General features: G+C 51.4%; 2 protein-coding genes across 7 annotated transcripts in view; one reads left to right on the forward strand and one right to left on the reverse strand.

Annotated features, from left to right (window-relative positions):
* The first annotated feature begins 65 nt into the window (after positions 1-65).
* On the forward strand, positions 66-15,507 carry LOC129638632 (arylsulfatase D-like). The gene is made up of 10 exons (XM_055563201.1): positions 66-217; positions 3,133-3,282; positions 4,207-4,328; positions 5,740-5,862; positions 7,374-7,797; positions 8,648-8,784; positions 9,463-9,597; positions 10,272-10,434; positions 12,337-12,458; positions 14,343-15,507. The coding sequence occupies exons 1-10, from the start codon at positions 174-176 to the stop codon at positions 14,705-14,707; spliced, it is 1,785 nt and encodes a 594-aa protein (XP_055419176.1). The 5' UTR covers positions 66-173; the 3' UTR covers positions 14,708-15,507.
* The window catches only part of GYG2 (glycogenin 2), a 31,391-nt gene continuing 22,108 nt past the window's right edge, over positions 14,030-23,312 (reverse strand). For 5 of the 6 annotated variants that reach the window (XM_055563205.1, XM_055563207.1, XM_055563202.1 and 2 more), the window contains one exon: positions 20,001-22,842. In XM_055563205.1, coding sequence (XP_055419180.1) covers positions 22,681-22,842 — 162 coding nt within the window. In that variant the 3' untranslated portion in view covers positions 20,001-22,680. Of the gene's footprint in view, positions 14,227-20,000; positions 22,843-23,312 lie in introns of those variants that run through there. The other variant, XM_055563206.1, reaches the window with a different exon arrangement.

Here is a 23,312-nt window from a genome sequence, read left to right on the forward strand (position 1 = left end):
GGAAAGCCTGTTTAGAAGCTCCCTTCCCCCTGAGGCCCTAGGACTTTAAGAGGATTCGAGCGGGAGGGGGAACCCACCCCCCAGGTCTCGCCGCTCGGTGGGCGGAACACAGAGCGCACGGGGCAAGGTCCCGCGCACGGGGCAAGGTCCCGCGCTCCGGGCCGCGCTCCGCCATGGCGCCCACAGCGCAGAGGAGACGCGCGGCGCACGCCGTCAGGTGCGCGGGACCCTGGGCCCCGGTCGTTCCCCGATCCTGGGGCTGGGGGCGTGGAAGCAGGGGAATAGAGTGGGGAGGGGCGTCTAGGGTGAGCGTGGACTCCCCCACCCACCCACCCAGCCAAAGGCCGGCCTGCGCTTGAGCCTCGGAGTCTCCAAAACGCAGCTGGAGTCCTGTTCGCCTTCCTGGACGCCGGCGGGACGAGAGAGCTGGGTTGGGGGCGTCGGGGGACAGCGGGGGACGAGAGGGAGCGGAAGGAAAGGGACCGGGAGTGGGGGTAGGCGGCGGGGAGGAAGGGGAGGCAGGCAGGCCACGCCCCGGTAGAGGTGGTGCTGCCCCTCCCCCGCTCTCCAAAGACTTCCCGTCCCGCCCCAGAGGTCCCGGTCCCCTAGCGCCTCCGCGGCCACACCAGCCACTCACTAGGGCGCGACCCTCCCAGGCTCCCTCTTGGAAAAGCCCACGCCCCGGAGCCTTCTTCCAGCCCTCTCTCGCCGCGCGCCCTCCATCCCCAAACTAAGACACACCCCCGTTCTGCACACTGGCCACCTCCCCACACACCCCACAAGCGTGGCCGTGTGCCTGAAACCCACTAGGATGCAATCGGTCTGCCCTACCTTCTGGACTCTTGGCGAGACAGTAGCCCGCCAGGCTCCTCTGTCCATGGGATTCTCCACTCAAGAAAACTGGACTGGGTTGTCATTTCCTTCTCCAGGGGATCTTCCCGACTCAGGGATCGAACCCAGCTCTCCAAAGGGCAGGCAGATTCTTTACCTTCTGAGCCACCAGACAAGCCCCCAAAAGAGGTGATAGGATCTTGATTTCTTCCTCTTGCATTGTTTCAAAGACAGCCTAACACTGTCGTCAGTAACCCAAAACCGAGCCTGGCTGTTTGGTAGCTCTGGGGGCTTCTTTCTGATACGTAACTTCAAGGGGAAGGGTGTTGCAAGCGTGAACACTAGGTAGGGGGTACATTTAGCATAGAGTCCAAGGGGGGAAAAAAAAGTGAATTGTGGCTCCTGCAGAGTAAGGGGGCAGAAAAAGCAAACTTTAGTTACAGACACGCAGAGTTCCGAGCAGTTAAAGTGGAAAAACAAAAAACAAAAAAACTAGGAATGATCAGGCCTGCTCACTGTTCACTTTCTCTTCTTTATTCTCAGGAAAGGGAAAGAAAAACTCATTCCTCTGTTTTCCTTTTCACCACAACAAATTCCTCCAAGGGTAACCCCACGCCCCAGCTCTCAGGCCACGGGCTACAGGTCCCGAAACCCAAGCGAGGCAGAAACGCCGCCTCCAGTTTCCGGACTGCTTGGCGCATCGGGGCCCAACAGGGGGACGCTGTTGGCACCGAGGGGCCCTGCTGGGGACTCTGGGTTCCGCTGGAGCTTCTAGCCCCTAGGGCCGCAGGGCTTGGGAGGCGGGGAGAGCCTCGGTAGGTCCACCCCCAGGACCGCCCAAATCTTCCTTAGGCAGTGCACACGCCCGCACGCCGGGGCGGCGCCCGGCACTCGCTGGCGGCGCGCCTTGCAAATCGGAGCAGTGATTGATCAAAACAGCTGTGCTGTCTAGGGGACTTTTATCCCCCAGGAGGTCCCCAACCCCGAGCACCGCGGAGACGCAGCCCCCGGTCTCCGGACTGCTTGGCGCATCCGGACGCGATCGGGAAACGTCCACCGGGACGCGATCGGAAAACGTGGATGGCACCGGGGGCCCTGTTGGGGACTCGGGGATCCGCTGGAGCGTCTAGCCCCCGAGTGCCTCTGGGTTTTGGGGGGCGGGGAGAGCCTGCGTAGGTCCACCACCCAGGACCTCCCAAACCTCGGTGGCGCGCGCGCACGCGGGGTACGCCCCCAACGCTCGCTGACCGCGCGCTTTTCAAATCCGAGCAGTGATCATTTGATCAAAACAGCTGTGCTGTCTAGGGTACTTTTAATCCCCTGCTGCTGCTAAGTCGCTTCAGTCGTGTCCGACTCTGTGAGACCCCATAGACGGCAGCCCACCAGGCTCCCCCGTCCCTGGGATTCTCCAGGCGAGAACACTGGAGTGGGTTGCCATTTCCTTCTCCAATGCATGAAAGTGAAAAGTGAAAGTGAAGTCGCTGAGTCGTGTCCGACTCTTAGCGACCCCATGGACTGCAGCCCACCAGCCTCCTCCATCCATGGGATTTTCCAGGCAAGAGTACTGGAGTGGGGTGCCATTGCCTTCTCCGTTTAATTCCCTTATTGATCCTTTAAAAACGTAAGTCCCCTTCTGATCCGACCTGGCCCCGTTTCCCTCCTAGCGGAGCCTGGGCCCCCCTCACCTTGCGTTCCCCTCACCCTGGGCCTCCCGACCCTGGGCAGAAGGCAGCTCCGAGGCCCAGGGAAAGGCCTGCCCGGGGTGCAGCGAGAATTAATTACAAAGTAGTGCAAGGTGGGGGACCTGGGTGAATTCAGTGAAGGAAACTGAATTTAGGTGCATCATGACCTTCAAAAGCAAAAACTAGTGCGTTCAAGTTTTGTGCGGGGCGTGGAACGGATTGGTCAAGACTTTGGGATAAAAATATACAAGGGCTGCAGGCCTTTCTTTGTTAAATCCTCATATAAAGGAAGAGCTTCCCAGGAGGCTCAGTGGTAAAGAATTCCTCTGCCAGTGTAGCAAACACCGGTTCAGTTTCTGGGTGGGGGAGATCCCCTGCAGAAGGAAATGACAATGCATTCTAGTTACTCTTGCCTGGAGAATCCTATGGACAGAGGAGCCTGGTGGGCTCCTGTCAGTGGGATTGCCGAGAGGTGGACTGGACCTATGGACGGAGCACACGTGCAGTGGAATGGAAAGGCCCGCACCTTCTCCGAAACCTGGTTTGAAAGGCTGACTTTTTCATTCCAAAGGAGACGTTTATTTCGTTTTTGGCTTTTTTCTTTCTTCTCTCTCTTTAGGGACTCTTTAAATCTGTTGCTCATCATGGGTTTGCTTCTGAAGACTTGCGAATTAAAATCAGCAAATACGTCTAAACCAAATATTCTGCTGATAATGGCGGACGATCTGGGCATTGGGGATCTCGGTTGCTATGGAAACAACACACTAAGGTACCAGCTGGGGATAGGGGGAGCGGGGAGGCAGTTCTCGGGCGTGTGTGCGTGTTTGGATGAATGAAGCAGACTTCAAATCTGCCCGCACAAATTAGGAAATTCCTTAAGGCATCAAATTTCCATAGCAAAAGTTATTTTTGGAGCAAAAGTGAGTTATCAACCTTTCTGAGGGGAAGAAGAGAGCACAAGGGACTTCGGGGGGAAAGAAGGAGAGTTAGAGGGAAATCTGAGACTAGTAAGGTGAGAAGAATTCCTAAGATCAGGCAAGTGATTCTAAAGCTCCAGTACTTTGGCCACCTGATGCAAATTGCCAACTCACTGGAAGAGACCCTGATGCTGAGAAAGACTATGGGCAGGAGGAGAAGGGGGTGACAGAGGATGAGATGGTTGGATGGCATCACTGACTCGATGGACATGACTTTGAGCAAGCTCCAGGAGAGGCTGCTGCAGTCCATGGGGTCTCCAAGCATCAGACACAACTGAGCATGCACGGAAACCTTTTTTGGAGTGCGAGTGAATGATACCATCAGCCGCCACCTCTGAACAGAAGGTGTAGGAACTGCCTCTGCAGATGTCTGTGTGTGTTAGTTGTTCAGTTGTGTCCAACTGTGACCTCATGGACTGTAGCCCTCCAGGCTCCTCTGTCCATGGGATTTCCCAGGCAAGAATACTGGAGTGGGTTGCCATTTCCTCCCCCAGGGGATCTTCCCTATGCAGGATTGAACCCGGTTATACCAAACTGCAGGCAGGTTGCTTTACCATCTGAGCCACCAGGGAGGTCCTACAGGGGGCAAAATGCAATCACATGTAAAGCAAAGGAAGTTCCTCAAATAGAGAACTCATCCATATACCTTTCAGCACGGGGACCCGACTCAGCTTGCTCGACCCATCCTAACGGTGACCTTTGTGTGCTTTGCCCAGGACACCAAACATCGACCGACTTGCGGAGGAAGGCGTGAGGCTCACCCAGCACCTGGCGGCCGCCCCCCTGTGCACCCCAAGCAGGGCTGCCTTCCTCACGGGGAGACACGCCTTCAGATCAGGTGGGTGTTGTGGGGGCGGCTGGGGAAAGGGCTGGCCTTGTCCGCCCGTTGACTGTCCTTAAAAATGGGGTGCTGGCCATCTCCCGGAGTTAGCCCAAGTTCATGTCTGTTGCATCGGTGAGGAGGCAAACCACTTCAGTATATTTCCCAGTGAGAACCCCATGAACTGCTGTATAAAAAGACAAGGGGACTTTGATACCAAAAAAAAAAAAAAAAGGCTAACACAAAATACAAACAAAAAGAATTAGGTGGTAGGACTTCCCTGGTGGTCCAGTGGTTGAGACTCCATGCTCTTCCACTGCACGGGCCATAGGTTCAATCCTTGGTCAGGGAACCAGATTCCACATGCCATAACTAAGACCCTGCACAGCCAAAGATATATATATATATCTTAAAAAAAAAAAAAAAAATCAGGTGATGGGACTTCCCTGGCAGCCCAGTGGTTGGGACTCTTCTTCCAATGCAGGGAGCATGGGTTCAATCCCCGGTCAAGGAACTAGATCCTACTTGACACTAGTCAGATCCTGCACAGACAAATAAATAAATATATATTAAAAAAAAAAAAAAAATCAGGTAGTGGGACTTCCCTGGTGGTCCAGTGATTGAGACTCTGAGCTTCCAGTGCAGGGGGCATGGGTTCGATCCCTGGTCTGGGAACTAAGATCCTGAAAATAGCCAAAGAAAAGAAAAAAAATCAGGTGCCAATGGTCGATAGATGGTTAAAATACCATCTGCAAATTCGGTTTCCTGGAATTATGTAAATATTGTGCTTTGGTGCTGCAAAGTTGCTCAGTCATCTCCAGAGTCTTTGAGACCCCATGGGCTGTGGCCTGCCAGGCTCCTCTGTCCATGGGATTCTCCAGCCAGGAATACTGGAGTTGGTTGCCATTTCCTTCTCCTGGGGATCTTCCCAACCCAGGGATCGAACCCCCGTCTCCTCCATTGCAGGCAGTTTCTTTACCATCTGAGCCACCAAGAAAGCTCTGTAATTACTGAGAATTCAGAGAGCTGAAAGTCTTCAAGGTAACTGACTGTATTCCATGTTCTTTGTGCAGAATCTTTGAGTCAGTCTCGAGGTCAGGTTGCAGTTTCAGATGGTTCTTCACAGGGTCATCCGTGGTGGAGAACCTCAGTCCCCAGCGGAGACCCTCGGCGTACTTACCGGAAGTACGGTAGTTAACGGAAGTAGGGTACTTCCCGGAAGTACGGTAGTTAACGGAAGTAGGGTACTTCCCGGAAGTACGGTAGTTAACGGAAGTAGGGTACTTCCCGGAAGTACGGTAGTTAACGGAAGTAGGGTACTTCCCGGAAGTACGGTAGTTAACGGAAGTAGGGTACTTCCCGGAAGTACGGTACTTCCGGCTGCTTACCGGAAATCAACATTTCCTCTCGGCTCTGCTCCACTCCGCAGGCATGGACGCCACGGGTCGCTACCGGGCCCTGCAGTGGAACGCGGGTTCGGGGGGACTCCCGCAGAATGAAACCACGTTTGCGAGGATCCTTCAGGGGCAAGGGTACACCACGGGCCTCATCGGTATGTGCTGACGCCTGTATTTTTCTGCTTTTTTTGCGTGACGGTGGAGGTCAAGGATTGCAAGACCCAATGTTCCTAGAAGGCAATGGCATCCCACTCCAGTACTCTTGCCTGGAAAATCGCATGGACGGAGGAGCATGGAAGGCTGCAGTCCATGGGGTCGCTGAGAGTCGGACACGATGGAGCGGCTTCACTTTCACTATTCACTTTCCTGCATTGGAGAAGGAAATGGCAACCCACTGCAGTGTTCTTGCCTGGAGAATCCCAGGGACGGGGGAGCCTGGTGGGCTGCCGTCTGTGGGATCGCACAGAGTGGGACACGACTGAAGCGACTTAGCAGCAGCATGTTCCTAGAAAATGTTGAAATGTCAGAACCCAGATTTAGTTCCTGGTTCCTCTCATGTCTCTTGAATGGTTCACCATGTTGGAATGGAAATCTTTTTTTTTTTTTTTAACCCAGTAATTTTCTTTTAATAATATTCATCCTTCTTTTCTTTATTTTCTAGACTTCTTTTTTTTTTTTTGAGGTTAGTTGTTTTACAATGTGGTCTTGGTCTCTGCTTTACAGTGAAGTCAGTCAGCCATAAAGGATGCTCCCTCTTGTACCATATCTGTGTCCATTCATCTCTCAGTGGACAGTTAGGTTGTTTCTATGTCTTGGCTCTTGTAAATCGTGCTGCAGTCAACATTGGAGTACGTGAGTCTTTTACAATTATGGTTTTCTCAGGGAGTCCTGGTAACTTTACAGTCTTTCTCCATTAGCCTCTTTGCTGGCGGAATCCATCTTTTCGTCACGGCACTGGTCAGAATCTTCTAGACATTATATTGGTTTAAATGGCCACACCTCATCTCAAAACTCAGTGTTAACCCATGAGATGGTGGGAAGCTCTGGAGGCGGGATCCTTCTGTGTGGTTTTATTCTCCACCACCCTCACTGCCGCCCGCTGTTTTTGTTTCCTTAAATGTAAAAGGGCAGATTCCTGGGCTGGGATCCAGGACAGAGTCTTATAGGTTCTGAAGATAGCTTGTGAGTCGTGGGGACACCAAGGGAACAAGGGGATAAGTGTCACTTCTCCACGTGGAATTTTGGGCAACGGTAGCCTGCCAGGCTCCTCTGTCCATGGCATTCTCCAGGAAAGAACACTGGAGTGAGTTGCCTTTTCCTATTCCAGGAGATTTCCCAAACCCAAGGTTTGAACCCTCATCTCTTGTCTCTCCTGCAGTGGCAGGCAGATTCTTTATCACTGAGACACCTCGGAAGCCCCTACTGCTTTTTGGGTGTTGTTGTTCAGTCGCTCAGTCGTGTCTGACTCTCTGCGACCCCATGGACTGCAGCACGCCAGGCTTCCCTGTCCTTCACCGTCTCCGGGAGTTTGCTCAAACTCATGACCACTGAGTCGGTGATGAACCTCCAAACTACCCTCAGAAAGTAATTTCAGGCAGAACCCCTTAGACGTATGCTGTTTTTTATGTTTCTTTTTTTTTTTTAAAGCTCTTGCTTCTGTCTTCAGGAAAATGGCATCAGGGTGTCAACTGTGCCTCACGCAACGACCACTGCCATCACCCCCTGCGCCACGGCTTTGACTATTTCTACGGCATGCCCTTCACGCTGGTCAGTGACTGCCACCCAGACAGGCCCCCGTCGCTGGACGCGGGCTTGAGGGCCAGGCTGTGGCTTTACACCCAGATCATGGCCCTGGGCGTGTTGACCATCGTGGCCGGCAAAGCCTGCAGGCTGATCTCTGTTTCCTGGAAACTGGTCTTGGGTGTGGCTGCCCTGGTCCTGCTGTTTTTCACGTCCTGGTATGCCAGCTTTGGCTTCGTCCGCCGCTGGAACTGCCTCCTGATGAGAAACCACGAAGTCACTGAGCAGCCCATGGTTTTGGAAAGAGCTGCGAGCCTCATGCTCAAGGAAGCTGTTTCCTTTATTGCAAGGTAATGGCGCCGTCCCCTTGGAAATCGGAGGTGAGTTCTGGGTGCATCTGAGTCTGTTTACCACCCGTGGGAATCTGCCAGCTCTACGAGCAGACGTGTGCGTGTGTGTCTTAGTTGCTCAGTCATGTTTGACTCTTTGTGACCCCGTGGACTGTAGCCCACCTGGCTCCTCTGTCCATGGGATTCTCCAGGCAAGAAGACTGGAGTGGGTTGAAATGAGCAGGTGGGTTTGAAGACTTCAACAGTTACACATGGATTGGTTTCCAAAACTCCAGTCTCTTCTTTCTTGTTTTGGGCTCTGTTTTGTTTTTGTTAATATCAGTGTTCTCTGTGTGCATGCTCAGTTCCTCAGTTGAGTCCGACTCTTGGCGACCCCCATGGACTGTAGCCCGCCAGGCTCCTCCGTCCATGGGGATTCTCCAGGCAGGCATACTGGAGTGCGTTGCCATGCCCTCCTCCAGGGGATCTTCCCAATCCAGGGATATGAACCCAGGTCTCTTGCATTGGCAGCTGGATTCTTTACCACTCAGCTACTTGGGATATCTAGAATACTGCTCAGCAACTTAAAAGAGTAAGGGGGCTCTGTGTGCTGATACAGAAATGTAGCTGACACGACCCTACGGGGCGTTCCTGGGACACACCCCTGCCCCTGTCGTCTGCTCCAGCTCCTGTCTGAAGTATGTAGAGCATAGTATCTGATGCAGACGTCTTCAGTTGTTTTACAGATGCTAAAACCCCCAGCAAACACAAGATGTTAACTACTTGATGCCCACGAGCCTTCAGTCTCTACTTTGAAGTCCTGGATCATAGAGATGCTCTTGTAGCCAAAGGATGTTTTTTCTTCTTTCAGAAATAAGCATGGTCCATTCCTGCTCTTTGTGTCTCTGCTGCATGTCCATATCCCCCTGGTAACCACAGAAAGGTTCCTTGGGAAAAGTCGGCATGGCTTGTACGGCGACAACGTGGAGGAGATGGACTGGCTTGTGGGTGAGTCAGCCCCCGGCCAGGCTTCATCAGTTCCTGGCCTTCCCTTGATGGTGGGGTGACAGGTGGGTGACCTCCCCGGAGCCAGCCTTCAGTAAAGAATCAAAGACGAAGAGGAAGATTCTCCCACATCATCCACAGATTCCTTCTGCCTTTCCGATTTCTTTTGTCTACTTTTGCACAAAGGCGTCCTTCTAAAGTCTGTGATTGAACGCTATCATGACAGGACTTCGCAGGTGGGCCAGTGGTTACCACTTCTCCTTCCAATGCAGGGGGTGTGGGTTCGATCCCTGGTCGGGGAGCTGAGATCCCACGTGCCTCGTGGCCAAAAAACCAAACATAAAACAGAAACCGTATTGTAGTACATTCAATAAAGAGCTTAAAAATTAAGTGTTAGTCGCTCAGTCGTGTCCGGCTCTTTGTGACTCCATGGATTGCATTCCGTCAGCTCCTCTGTCCATGGGATGGATTCTCCAGGCAAGAACACTGGAGTGGGTTACCATGCCCTCCTCCAGGGGATCTTCCCGACCCAGGCATCAAACCTGCGTCGCCTGCGTTGTCAGGCGGGTGGGTTCTTTTACCACTGAGCCACCTGGGAAACCCTCAGAAAGGAGACATCATGTTGAACTCTCAGATGCTGTTTCATTTACGTCACCCTGAAATCCTTCGTCTTTCCTAAAGGGGAGATTCTGAACGCCGTTGAAGAACACGGTCTGAAAAACACGACTCTCACGTACTTCACCTCTGATCACGGGGGACACTTGGAGGCGAGAGATGGACACGTCCAACTGGGCGGGTGGAATGGAATATACAGAGGTAAGGCCCATGGGCATTGGGGTTCCAGGGTAAAATCTCTTTACATCAGTACTTTTAAATATCTGACATGAGGGACTTCCTGGTGGTCCACTGGTTTAAGACTCTGCACTTCCATTGCAGGGGCCCTGGGTTCGATCCCTGGTCAGGGAACTAAGATCCCACATGCCTTTCAGCATGGCGAAAAAAATTTTTTTTAATAAAATGAATAAAATAAAATTTGATATGGTCCATCTGAATTATTCTGGAGAAGGAAATGGCAGCCCACTCCAGTATTCTCGCCTGGAGAATCCCACGGCCAGAGGAGGCTTGTGGGCTACAGTCCATGTGTGCGTGACCAGTCAGTCGTGTCTGACTCTTTGCAACCCCACAGACTGTAGCCCGGCAGACTCCTCTGTCCATGGGATGCTCTAGGCAAGGATACTGGAGTGGGTCGCCTTGCCCTCCTACAGGGTATCTTCCCAACCCAGGGATCAAACCTGAGTCTCGTACATCCCCTGCATTGGTAGGTGGGTGCTTTACCACTAGCGCCCGTGGGCTATAGCGATGGGGTGGCCAAGAGTCGGACACCACTGAGCGACTGAGCGCACACACTGGTACAGACACGCACAGGTCCATCGGGTGTGTCTCCAGGCTGGAGCATCTCCTGAGAAGGCAATGGTGTCGTTCCCTCCCAGGTGGCAAAGGCATGGCCGGCTGGGAAGGCGGGATCCGGGTCCCAGGGATGTTCCGGTGGCCCGGGGTCCTGCCGGCTGGCCACGTGATCCACGAGCCCACCAGCCTGATGGACGTCTTCCCCACCTTGGTCCAGCTGGCAGGCGGCCAGGTACCCCAGGACAGGTACACTCCTCCCTGCGTCCTGGGAGAGCCCCCTGCCCTCGTCCAAGTTTTTGGGGAAAACATTCCACAATAGGAGAACGTTTAAAACAGTCTCCCATGTAGGGGACAGGCTGATGTGAAATGACCACACCCAGGAAAACAAGGCTAAACGAACTGTTGGGTCCAGTGACTTGTTTTGGGTTTTTTTTTTTGGCAAGATTTTACATTTTGGCATCACAATCTGGAGATCCAGTCGTCAGCATGTGACATCTCTTATTAATCTTCTGAAATGCAATCTTGCCCACATGTTTGTGCAGCTATGAAAATTGAAAAAAAAATTTTAAGTTTATTTTATTTATTTTTAGGCTGTGCCACACAGCATGTGGACTTTTAGTTCCCCGACCAGGGATTGAACCTGTGTCCCCCCTACACTGAAAGTTCAGAGTCTTAACCTTGCTGGACCACCAGGGAAGTCCCTTGAAAATAAGATTTTAAAATGATTATGTACCTCAATACACACCCCAAAAGTCCCTCTCATACCTCAGAAAAAATAGAAGTAAATATTTTGATACAAGATTGGATTTTACTTCATTTAGGATAACCAATAAGGGACTTCCCTAGAGCTCCAGTGGTTAGGAATCCACGTTTCCACTCACAGAGGCCATGGATTCGATCTCTGCTTGGGGAATGAGGATTCTACCTGTCACACCCCCTCCAAAAAAAAAAGCCTGAAAAAAAGGTTACCTATAAATATTTGTGTATGATGGATAATAATATAAGGTACTTTATCCCCTAGTTCTTACTGCCAAAAAAAAAAAAAAAAAGCCATCTTATTAATTTTTAAGTTCAGTAGTATTTTTAGTTCAGCAGGTTTCTCTGGAGAGAGAGAGCCAACAGCACATGTGCAGATGTGTGTGTGTGTGTGTGTGTGTGTGTGTGTGTGTGTGTGCGTGCAAGTAATAAGAGCTGCAGTAGTGGGTCAGATGCTAAGGCGTGCCTGCCCGCAATGCAGGAGACGCAGGTGCAATCCCTGGGTTGTGACGATCCCCTGGAGGAGGACATGGCAACTCACCCCAGTATTCTTGCCTGGAGAATCCCATGGACAGAGGAGCCTGGCAGGCTATAGTCTGCGGGGTCAAAATAAGACATTGATCATAAGGAATTGGCTCGCGCAGTGGTAGAGACCGGCAAATTGAAATTTGATGTTGGGAAGGCCGCAAGCCACAAATTCAGGAGTATTTCTGTATCATTGTGTTGAGGGAGAGTTTTCTCTTCTCCAGCAAACCTCAGATTTGTTCTTGACAGCCTTCAACTGATCAGACCAGGCTCACCCTCCTAACCCCAGGGCGATCTGCTTTACTCAAAGTCTTCCGATTGTAGATGTTAACCTCACCTACTATAGATAACCAACAAGGCCTTTCTTTACTGCACAGGGAACTCTGCTCAATGCTCTGTAATCACCTAAATAGGAAAAGAATTTGAAAAAGAATACATACATGTTTTACGAATCACTGATTCACTTTGCCATATACCTAAAAGTATCATAACGTTGTTCATCAACTATACTCTAATAAAAATAAGAATTCAAAAATATATACATAAAATGAAAAATATAAATAAAAGGTCTCTGCTGCCCTAGACTTCAGCCTAGGGGCACGGGCAGCCCAGCTGGAATTTAAGAAGTCTTGGTGTTAATATCTGCGATCAGCGTGGTGTGTGTTGTTGTGTCTGGATGTCTCTATGTGCCTTCTATTTATGATGTACTACATGCAATCTGGGCAGCCTCGGGGAGACGGGGCATGTCTGATCCACTGTGTGTTATCTGGGGTCCTGGCAGCCTTGGGGTTTCGAAGGTCCCAGGTCCACAGTGCAGCCCGCACAGCCTCAGTCTCAGTCCCTCCTGTGGTCTCTTCCCTGAATCAGGGTCATCGACGGCCGGAGCCTGCTGCCCCTGCTGCGGGGAGATGCTGAACACTCGGCACATGAGTTCCTGTTTCATTACTGTGGGAAGTATCTCCACGCCGCCCGCTGGCACGAGAAGGACAGTGAGTTCACGCCTCCCCACGACTCAGCGGGTGCTGCGTCTTAGTCAGGGTCCTCCAGAGAAATGGAACCCAGAGGATGTGTGGGTGCCCGGGTGGATGGGTGGGTGGATGGATGATGGATGGGTGATGGATAGATGATAGATGGGTGATGGATAGATGATGGATGGGTGATGGATAGCTGACGGATGGGTGGATGGATGATGAATGGATGGATGGATGGATAGATAGACTGATGGATGAATGGGTGGATGGATAGATGATGGATGGGGGGTGGATGGATAGATGATGGATGGGTGGGTGGATGGATAGATAATGGATGGGTGATGGATAGATGATGGATGGCAGGTGGATGGCCAGATGATGGATGAGTGATGGATAGGCAATGAATAGATGATGGATGGATGGGTGGATGGATAGATGATGGATGGATGGGTGGATGGATAGATGATGGATGGGTGATGGATAGATGATGGATGGGTGGGTGGATGGATAGATGATGGATGGGTGATGGATAGATGATGGATGGATGGGTGGATGGATAGATGATGGATGGGTGATGGATAGATGATGGATGGGTGGGTGGATGGATAGATGATGGATGGGTGATAGATGATGGATGGATGAATGGATAAATAGCCTGATGGATGAATGGGTGGATAGATGGGTGGGTGGGTTGATGGTTGATGGGTGGATGGATGAATACATAGATGATGGATGGATAGATTGATGGATGGGTGGGTGAATAGATGAGTGGATATGTAGATGATGGCTGGATGGATGCATGGATAGATTGATAAGTGGATGGATGATGGATGGATGTGTGAATGGGTAGATGGATGAGTGGATGGACAGATTAGTAGATGAACGGGTGGATGGATGGATGATGGATGGGTGGATGGATGGATGGATAGATAGACTGATGGATGAATGGGTGGATAGATGGGTGGGTGGGTTGATGGTTGATGGGTGGATGGATGAATACATAGATGATGGATGCATGGATAGATTGATGGGTGGATGGATGATAGATGGATGTATGGATGGGTAGATGGATGAGTGGATGGACAGGTTAGTAGATGAACGGGTGGATGGGTAGATGGATAGATGGGTGGATAGATGAATGGATATGTCGATGATGGATGGATGGATTGATGGGTGGATGGATGGTGGGTGGGTGGATGGATAGACCTACTGATGGATGAATGGGTAGATAGATAGATGGGTGGGTGGGTGGATGATGGATGGATGAATCGATACATAGATGATGAATGGATGGATGGATGATCGATGGATGGATGGGTTGATGGATGATGGATGGATGTGTAGAGGGATGGATAAGGGATGGATGCATGGATACATAGATGATGGATGGATATAGGTGGATGGGTGGATGAATGCATGGATCGATAAGTGGATAGATGGATAGGTGGATGGATGGATGGATAGAACGGTGGTAAGTAAATGGATATATAACAGATGGAAAAGATGAAGTGATAGGTGAATAGAGAGAGAAATAGATAATAGATGAATAGGTAGATAATAAATAGTTTAGTTACATACAGGGGGCGTCCCTGGTGGCTCAGCTGTTAAAGAATCTGCCTCAGTGCAGGAGATCTGGGTTCAATCCCTGGGTCAGGAAGATCCCCTGGAGGAAGTCATGGTAGCACACTCCAGTATCCTTGCCTGGAGAATCCCATGGACAGAGGAGCCTGGCGGGCTGCAGTCCACGGGGGTCACAGTCAGACACAGCTGCATATAGAGGACACAGCTGCATATAGAGGAAGAGATACAGGTAGAGAACAGATGACAGAAGACGGAAAGGTGAGCAATGAGAGGTGCAGGTGTCCGCGCCGCTGACGGGGGACGGACTCCATTTGCCCCTAGGCGGAAGGCTCTGGAAGGTCCATTACACCACGCCCCACTTCCACCCCGAGGGCGCAGGGGCCTGCCACGGTCGCAACGTGTGCCCCTGCTCAGGAGCTGGCGTGACCCACCACGACCCTCCCCTGCTCTTCGACCTGTCCGGGGACCCGTCCGAGGCCCGGCCCCTGTCGCCCGACGCCGGGCCCCTGTACCGCGAGGTGGTGGCCCGCGTGGGCCGGGCGGTCCGGGAGCACCGCCGGTCGGTGCGCCCGGTGCCTGAGCAGCTCTCCTTCCAGAACGTGGCCTGGAAGCCATGGCTGCAGCCCTGCTGCGGGCCCTTCCCGTTCTGCGCATGCTCCCGGGACGCAGACCCCGGGGAGACCTGACCTCGCCGCTCCCCAAGTTACAGCACGGGGGTGGGCGAGGAGGCAGCGAGAACGGGACACTTGTGTGCTGTCGGGAATGGAGAACTGCAGCAGCCGCTGTGGGCAACGGGGTGGACGGTCCTCCAGCCAAACCAAAAAATGGAACGACCCTAGGATGCAGCAATGCCAGCCCTGCGTGTGTGTGTGTGTGTGTGCGTGTGTGTGTGTGTCTCGCTCAGTCATGTCCAACTCTGTGCGACCCCATGGACTGCAGCCCTCCAGGCTGCTCTGTCCATGGGATTCTCCAGACAAGGATACTGCAGTGGGTTGCCATTTCCTCCACCAGGGGAATCTTCCCGACCTGGAGATCAAACCCACATCTCCTGCATTGGCAGGCAGGTTCTTTACCATGGAGCCACTTGTGAAGCCTATACACACACACACACACACACACACACACACACACAATGGAATATTACTTGGCCATAAAAATGAAATCTTGTCACTTGCAGCAACGGGCTGCCCTGGCAGCTCTGCCTGCAATGGGGGAGAGCTGAGTTCAGTCCCTGGGTGCGCAAGACCCGCTGCAGGAGGGCAATGGCAACCCACTCCAGGATTCTCACCTGGAGAATCCCATGGATGGAGGGGCCTGCTGGGCTACAGTCCACGGGTCGCAAAGAGTCCGACACGACTGAGAGACTGGGCAGACAACAGGTGAACCCTGAGGGCGTTATGCTAAGTGGAATAAGTCAGGCAGAGAAAGACAAGTATCTTATGATCTCACATCTGTGTGGAAATAAAAACAATAAAGTTTTAGATGCAGAGAGCAGACTGGTGTGTGTCAGAACCTGCGGAGGGGGTGGTGATGGGGAGACACTTCCAGCTATAAGATGGATATACATCTTATATATATACATCGGAGGTTGAAAACCTCCGAACTGTCATACCACCTATAAAACCAACGATTCAAACGGGAATGCTTCTAATTTAGAGGTTCCACCTGGCTTCGTTGAACACTGTATTTCTTTTAAGTTTATGCATTTTCACCTTCTTTGGGTCTTTTTCTTCTTTTCCTCTGTTACAACTTTCTGACGCAGTCCTCGTGAATTACATTCATTTTGGGTCAGACCTTGGCGGCCACCACCCTTTACTGGAAAATCAGTCTTTAACTCCCGCAGCTTTTAAATGTTACACATGAACGTGGTAATCTGTTGTAAAAGTGGTTCTGAGAAGAAACAAGCGTTTTCTCAGCAGACCGGTGCCTGGCAGGAAAGTGGGGAAAGACCCCCCCCAGGAGAAGTGGGCTTCCCCTGCAGACCCCAAGTGCAAAGAAACAGCCTTGAGCCCCAGGAGTGTGGAAAGCTCGGAGGGGTCACCCAGGACTTGGGGCCTGGAGCTGCGGCACGGCTGAATTGAACAAACTCGGTCTTTGTCTCCGGGGCGCCTGTAAGTCTGGTCTTTAACTCTGGACAAGGGGATTTACTGTGATCAGGTCAAAGTTCAGGAGTGTCCCTGAGGACCCAAGAGTCTACTTCTTAAGAGTTTCCATGGTAACAACTGGCCCAACCGGTTAGGCGGGCTGTCAGAAACAAACCGCTGCGGAGGCTTGGCCGGCCCCTCCCCTCCAGTGTGTGTGTGTGTGTTTGTATCTCCAGCGGGATATGTATTCTGTTCAGTCGCTCAGTCGTGTCCGACTCTTTGCGACCCCAGGGACTGCAGCACGCCAGGCCTCCCTGTCCATCACCAACTCCCAGAGTTTACTCAAACTCATGTCCATCAAGTCGGTGATGCCGTCCAACCGTCTTATCCTCTGTCGGCCCCTTCTCCTCCTGCCTTCAGTCTTTCCCAGCACCAGGGTCTTTTCCAACGAGTCAGTGCTCATCAACACACAGCACAAGCGTTCCAAGAGGTCTTTATCAACATGTATCTTTCTGCCTGTGGATGTCCACTGGTCTCAGCGCTGTTTGTGGGAAAGACCATCCTTTGTGCCTCGCCTCTGCACTTGGGCAAACCCTTGCCTTCACGTATAGGGAACAGTGATGTCAGAGGTGGATGGTCTCCAGGTTAGACATTTACGACTAGCCTCCTGTTTGCATTTCATGGGGCGGGAAGACGTGGGCTTCAGGCTGGAAACTTAAAACCAGCGTCCTGTGTGCATTTCCCGAGATACGGACATAGGCCGGGCTCCAGTGGAGGGATGTACAGTTGGCCTCAGAAACTGGGCAACTCGCCAGTGTTTGTCCCTTGTAAACATCTCAAGGGAAGAGTCAAGGCAAGGGCACAGAGGGACGAAACCCCGTGTGACTAAAGGGTTAAGGGATGTCCGTTCGCCCCTCTTCGGGGACAAGCGAAATACTACACATGCTCAGGACGTCTCCTTTGGGGGGCTGGGGTCCAAAGTCAGGCTATGGGGCCAGACCATAATGAGTCTTGCTCCTCCCAGAAGCCTTCACTTCCCGATCCATCTTGCCTGAGGGCTGCGTGTGCCCACTGCAGGGGAGGGTCCCGGGGTAGGTCAGGTGTGGGAAAATAAACCAGGTAATCGACCTGAAGGAAGACAAAGACTCGGAAGAACTGCCTTATAAAAATACCTTAACTCGGTCCTGGGCTCCTCCTCTCTGGGAGGGGGGACGCCCACACCCTCTGTCTCCCCTTAAGCGTCTCTGTCTTGCTTCTGTCGTAACTAAACAAAGCATTTCTCTATGTACTCTGTCACTTGCCATGCTGTACTTCCAATAACAAGATTTTTATACCTGCATTTACAGTTTCTGCCTCCAAGATAAATGCATTTTTCACTGGGGGCAAAGTTCCAGGGAGAAACAGATTCTAGCCTCCTAGCCCTTGCGGGTGTGTTGGCTAGGATTCCTGGTTCTGATCCAGGATGCCCATCCCTGGGCAGGGAATTAAGATCTCGCTTGCCTTGGGTGTGTGCTCAAGTCACTTCACTCGTGTCTGACTCTGTGTGACCCCATGAACCCTCCAGGCTCCTCTGTCCATGGGGATTGTTCAGGCAAGAGTACTGGAGTGGGTTGCCATGCCCTCCCGCAAGGGATCTTCCTGACCCGGGGATCGAACCCATGTCTCCTGTGGCTCCTGCGTTGAAGGCAGATTTTTGACCGCTGGCCCCCTGGGGAAGCCCACTGCTGCCTTGATAAGATCAATAATAGATGCCCACGCTCAGGGTATTGAAAGATTAAATGATCGGGACATCATGCACTTGGTCTGCAATACTGGGAGTTTTCTATACTGGTCTTTGACCACTACTGAAGCCTGGAAAGTCTATAAAAGGTCTCCTGGAGGAGGACATGGTGTTGATGAAAAGCCAAGATCTAGACAAGCTTACAGAGAGTGTGTGTATTAGTTCTGGAATGATTACAACAAATGACCACAAACCAGGGGACTTAAAACAACAGACATCCATCCTTCCCCAGCCCTGGAGACTAGACGTCTGAGGTCAAGGGTCCCACGGCTGAGCTCCCTGCAGAGTCTCCAGGGGAGGGTCCTTCCCACCTCTTCCAGCTTCTGGGGGCTCCAGGCATCAGTCCCTGGGCTGGTGGCCGCCTCCCTCCCGTCTCTGCCTCCGTCTCCACGTGGCCTCTCCGCTGTGTCCCCGTCTCTTTTCTGTCTTACGTAAGCACACCTTATACAAGGCTTTGAAAACAAACCAGTACCAGGGTTTTTTCAAAACTTGTTTTCCTACCATTTTCTTTTCTTGTCTCAAGCTGCCATGGTTATATTTTTACAAACGTCTTGCAGAGACTCCTGGTTCCTTGAACAGTAAATAATCAAAAAATAGTTCTTGGATGAATTATGACTCATTCCAAGAACTTAAAAGGAAAAGGTCATGGGGGAGGGTAAAAATGTCCTTGAGAAATTGCTCTAAAAGGGCACGTCTTTCAACATTTGCTACAAACTACTTAGCCAGAGAAATATTTGTGAGCCTTTGTTGATACCAAGGAGTGGCCTTCCAGAAATACTATTTGGTATGACAAGCAGCAACAGGCTGTCAGAGTTGTTAACTAGCCCCACCCAGAAATCTGTACATGCATGTGGCAGACTGGAGTTCAACTGTGGTGAGGGACCCACTGGAGGAAAAAATGTGACTTTTTTTCTTTCTTCCCTTAGCTGTATTTTTTTTGCTGTGCCCTGCAACATGGGGGATCTTAGTTCCCCATCCAGGGATTGAACCCACGCCTCCCTGCAGTGGAAGAGAGGAATCTTAATCAGTGGACGACCAGGGAAGTTCCTTTTCCCAGATTCATAGAGGTATAACTGACATACTCCACGGTGTAAATTTACGGTTGCAACACAAAGATCTCAAATACGTATAAACGGGTGGAGCTACTGGTAAGGAATCCACCTGCCAATTCAGGAGACGTGGGTTCGATCCCTGAGTCAGAAAGATCCGCTGGAGGAGGGCGTGGCAACCCACTCCAGTATTCTTGCCTGGAGAGTCCCTTGGCTGGCACGTCACCAAAGGGTCATCACCAAACGTTAGCTGACACCGCCATCATATCAGCTACCCTCTCTTTTTGGTGATGAGAAATTTTTAAATCTCTCTCATTAGCTTTGATCAGCATCCTGTATGTTAATTCACCTTGTTCTATGTTCTGAATGTCCATCCTCACCCACAGGCCGTGTCTACATGACAACCAAGTCCCACCTTTGTCTCTACCATTAGCAAAATGTATTCTTGGGTCAGCCCACCACTAGGTTTTCTTTTTTTAAGTTAAAAAAAGTTTTTATTTTTGGTGTTCAGTTGCTTTACAACGTTCTGTTAGTTTCTACCGTACAGCAAAGTCAATCAGCTACACGAGTCCCTTAGACTCCAGGGAGATAGAACCAGTCCATCCTAAAGGAAATCAACCCTGAATATTCATTGGAAGGACGGATGCTGAAGCTGAAGCTCTAATACTTCAGCCACCTGATGGGAAGAGCCGACTCACTGGAAAAGACCTTGATACTAGGAAAGATTGAGATCAGGAGAAGAGGGAGACAGAGGATGAGATGGTTGGATGGCATCACCGACTCAACGGACATGAGTTGAAGCAAACTCTGGGAGATGGTGAAGGACAGGGAAGCCTGGCGTGCTGCAATCCATGGGGTCACAGAGACTTAGACACAACTTCATGACTGAGCAATGAATACATGTATCCTGTTCTTTTGGATTTCCTTCCCATTTAGGTTACTATCAATTCTGAAAAACCCATTTGGTTATTTTAATTGATAGTAAGACAAACGAAGCCAGTCACATTCCTATAAATGGCGTTCTGAAGACTCAGAACACATCCAAAAACCCAAGAAGGAGACCACGTTGCCGTCCTAGGATTTTAATTGCCATGCGCTAGCCTTCATCCAGACGGACAGACTTCATAATGCGGGAGAGAGATCTGAGTTGAGTCTAGACTTGAAGCCAGTGAGCCGTCGGACCATTCGTACGGAGGGTCCTCTTCGGAGAAGCTGGACTCCGATGTTCACCATGTGGAGTTCTCCCATGGACATAGAATTGGCCTTTTGTATCTTATAGTCCAACATCATGTTTCCCCAAAACAAGCCTAAGGGATTACTGTGATGGTTGGCAACCATCACCCGCCCCCCACACAGCCCACTCAAGGAGTTCGTCCCCACGGCTCTTTGCTAGTAGCCCCTGAAGCATCATATGTAGGAAACCAACCAAGACGCCAGATCATTCATCCACAGAGAAGAAATAAAAGCCCCTCCATAGCGGGCGCCTCTCACAGCAGACGCTACAACAAACCCCAGAAGTCCACGCGGATCCCACGTGGATTTAAAGAAAGCCACCTCAACCTTCTTCCAAACCCATGTCGCAATTTGCAATAGTACGTACTCAGCCACTCAGTGATGTCTGACTCTGCCACCTCGTGGACTGTAGCCCCCCAGGCTCCTCTGTCCACAGGATTCTCCAGGCAAGAACACTGGAGTGGGTTGCCAGTTCCTCCTCCCAAGGATCTGCCCGAGCCAGGGATCAGACCTGAGACCTCCTGCAGATTGTTTACCACTCAGCCACCTGGGGAAGCGATCAGTAAACCACTCAAACATTTAAAACCCACATCTTGTCTTTAGTACAGCAACCCATGTCCGGCTTTAATTATCTTTGTGGTGGCCAGCATCTCCTCCTCTTAGGACAGCAGCTGACACCTGCTTTAATTATCCTTGCGGTGGCCACAAACACTGAGCCCCTGAGAGGGTCTGACACGCTGCATGCATTCCAAGCTAGGATGCTTCTGAAGTAGGGCTTTCCCGTGGACTTACAGCGTCCTGTGTCACAAAGCGGAGGATTGTCCCCACGTAGCTGAGTTGCATCGGCTCACCAAGGGCCGCGAGTGCAGTCTGAGGTGAGGTAGCGAGGCCCAGCCAAGGGCAGTCCCGTGTCCTCGACCCCGCGCGGAATCGCCTCCAGAGAAACAGCCTCCCCAGATCCAGTCGCCATGAGCAAATGACCCTTGGGCGTAAACCCTGGGTGCTTATTCCTGTGTGCTCAGTGCCACGTGGCAGCCTGGATGGGAGGGGAGTTTGGGGGAGAATGGATACACCTGTGTGTCAGGCTGAGTCCCTTCACGGTCCATCTGAAACCATCATAACATTGTTGATCGGCTACATCCCAATACAAAATAAACAGTTAAAAAAAAAAAAAACTGGAGTGGGTTGCCATTTCCTTCTCCAGGGGATCTTCCCAACCCAGGGATCGAACCCATATCTCCTGCGTTAGCAGGCGGGTTCTTTACCACTAGCACCACGTGGGACATCTTCTACACCAGGAGGTAAACCAGTTTGGAACAGGTCATCTCTCCCAAGCCAGCTAGAATCTCCTTCCAAATATTTCTGACGTGTCGCCACGGGGACTATGTCAAGACACTTTGAAGTCCCCCTGGGTATTTGTGCAGAAGAGAAAGCACAGCCGTGGTGTCTGTCGGCCACTCTTGGCAAAATTCACACCACAATCACACTCAAGACTTCCGAACGTTGACCCTGTCTTCAAGAAAAGGACTTAATCATTCTGGAAGGTTCTCAGGGAGCTCAATACCTTTCTGAGTGCTATGCATTTGAAGCTCTGCAGTGCTTCAAGCTAATCCTACAGAGGACGGACGTGGTTTCATCAGTCCAGGAGAAAATCCTGAGCTCCTTCAAGCAAGTCCAGAGACCCAGGGTTGACCAGAAGGCTATACTCATGTTCCCTTTTGCTGCTGCTGTTGTTCAGTAGCTCAGTGGTGTCTGACTCTTTGCGACCCCGTGGACTGCAGCACGCCAGGCCTCCCTGTCCATCACCAACTCCCGGAGTTTACCCAAATTCATGTCCATGGAGTCAGTGATGCCATCCAACCATCTCATCCTCTGTCATCCCCTTCTCCTGCCTTCAATCTTTCCCAGCATCAGGGTCTTTTCCAATGAGTCAGCTCTTCCCATTAAGTGGCCAAAGTATTAGAACTTCAGCTTCAGCATCAGTCTTTCCAATGAAAAGGACTGATTTCCTTTAGTATGGGCCGGTTGGATCTCCTTGCAGTCCAAGGGACTCTCAAGAGTCTTCTCCAACACCACAGTTGAAAAGCATCAATTTGGCGCTCAGCTTTCTTTATGGTCTAACTCTCACATCCATACGTGACTACTGGAAAAACCATAGCTTTGACTTAGACGGACCTTTGTGGGCAAAGTGATGTCTCTGCTTTTTAATATGCTGTCTAGGTTGGTCATAGCTGTTCTTCCAAGGAGCAAGTGTTTTTTAATTTCATGGCTGCAATCACCATCCTCAGTGATTTGCTAACAAGACATAAAGGAGACGGGACGTCCCCAGGGAAGCCTGAGAGGTGTGGGGAGCTGGGGTCACACGGGGCTTCAAGCTGGATTTTGGATGGACCACAGGGTGGGCAGAAGGCACTCAGGTGGGTTGACTGTAAACAGAGGCACGTGGGTGAAGAGCTCCTCGGAAAAGGCTTTGGGACGTTGATGGAACAGGACCACTCGTCAGAACAGCGCGGTCACTGCAGGAAGCGGTCCAGCTTTTCCTGAATGCGGGCGAAGGCGTCCTTCCCCAGGTAATCCATCCGTCCCTCCTCCCACTTCCTCCGCTCCTCCTCGGGACTCAGGACCTTGAGCTTCTCTTCGATGGAGATCTGGGAGACAGAAATGGTCAGGTCCACCTGGGGAGAGACAAGCCCACGGGGAGACGCTTGTGAGCCAGGAAGAGGGGTTCTCACCAGACCCCAAACCTGCTGGTGCCTGAAACTTGGACACCCAATCTCCAGAGCTGCGAGAAGTAATATTTCGTGTTATTCGGAAGCCACCCAGACTGTGGTCTTTTTTTGTTACAGCGGCCTCCATAGACAAAGGCACAACAAAAAACATCAATACCAATTTTATCCTCCGCTCAGCCGTCAGTCAGCTCTTGAGCTAGATTTCCTCCAACTATTATCAGCCCTGAATATTCACTGGAATGACTGATGCTGAAGCTGAAGCTCCAATACTTTGGCCATCTGATGCGAAGAGCCGACTCATTAGAAAACACCCTGATGCTGGGAAAGATTGAGGGCAGGAGGAGAAGGGGGCAACAGAGGACGGGATGGTTGGATGGCATCACTGAGTCAATGGACATGAGTTTGAGCACGCTCTG

Source organism: Bubalus kerabau, chromosome X, assembly GCF_029407905.1.
Source record: "Bubalus kerabau isolate K-KA32 ecotype Philippines breed swamp buffalo chromosome X, PCC_UOA_SB_1v2, whole genome shotgun sequence".
Lineage (NCBI taxonomy): Eukaryota > Metazoa > Chordata > Mammalia > Artiodactyla > Bovidae > Bubalus > Bubalus kerabau.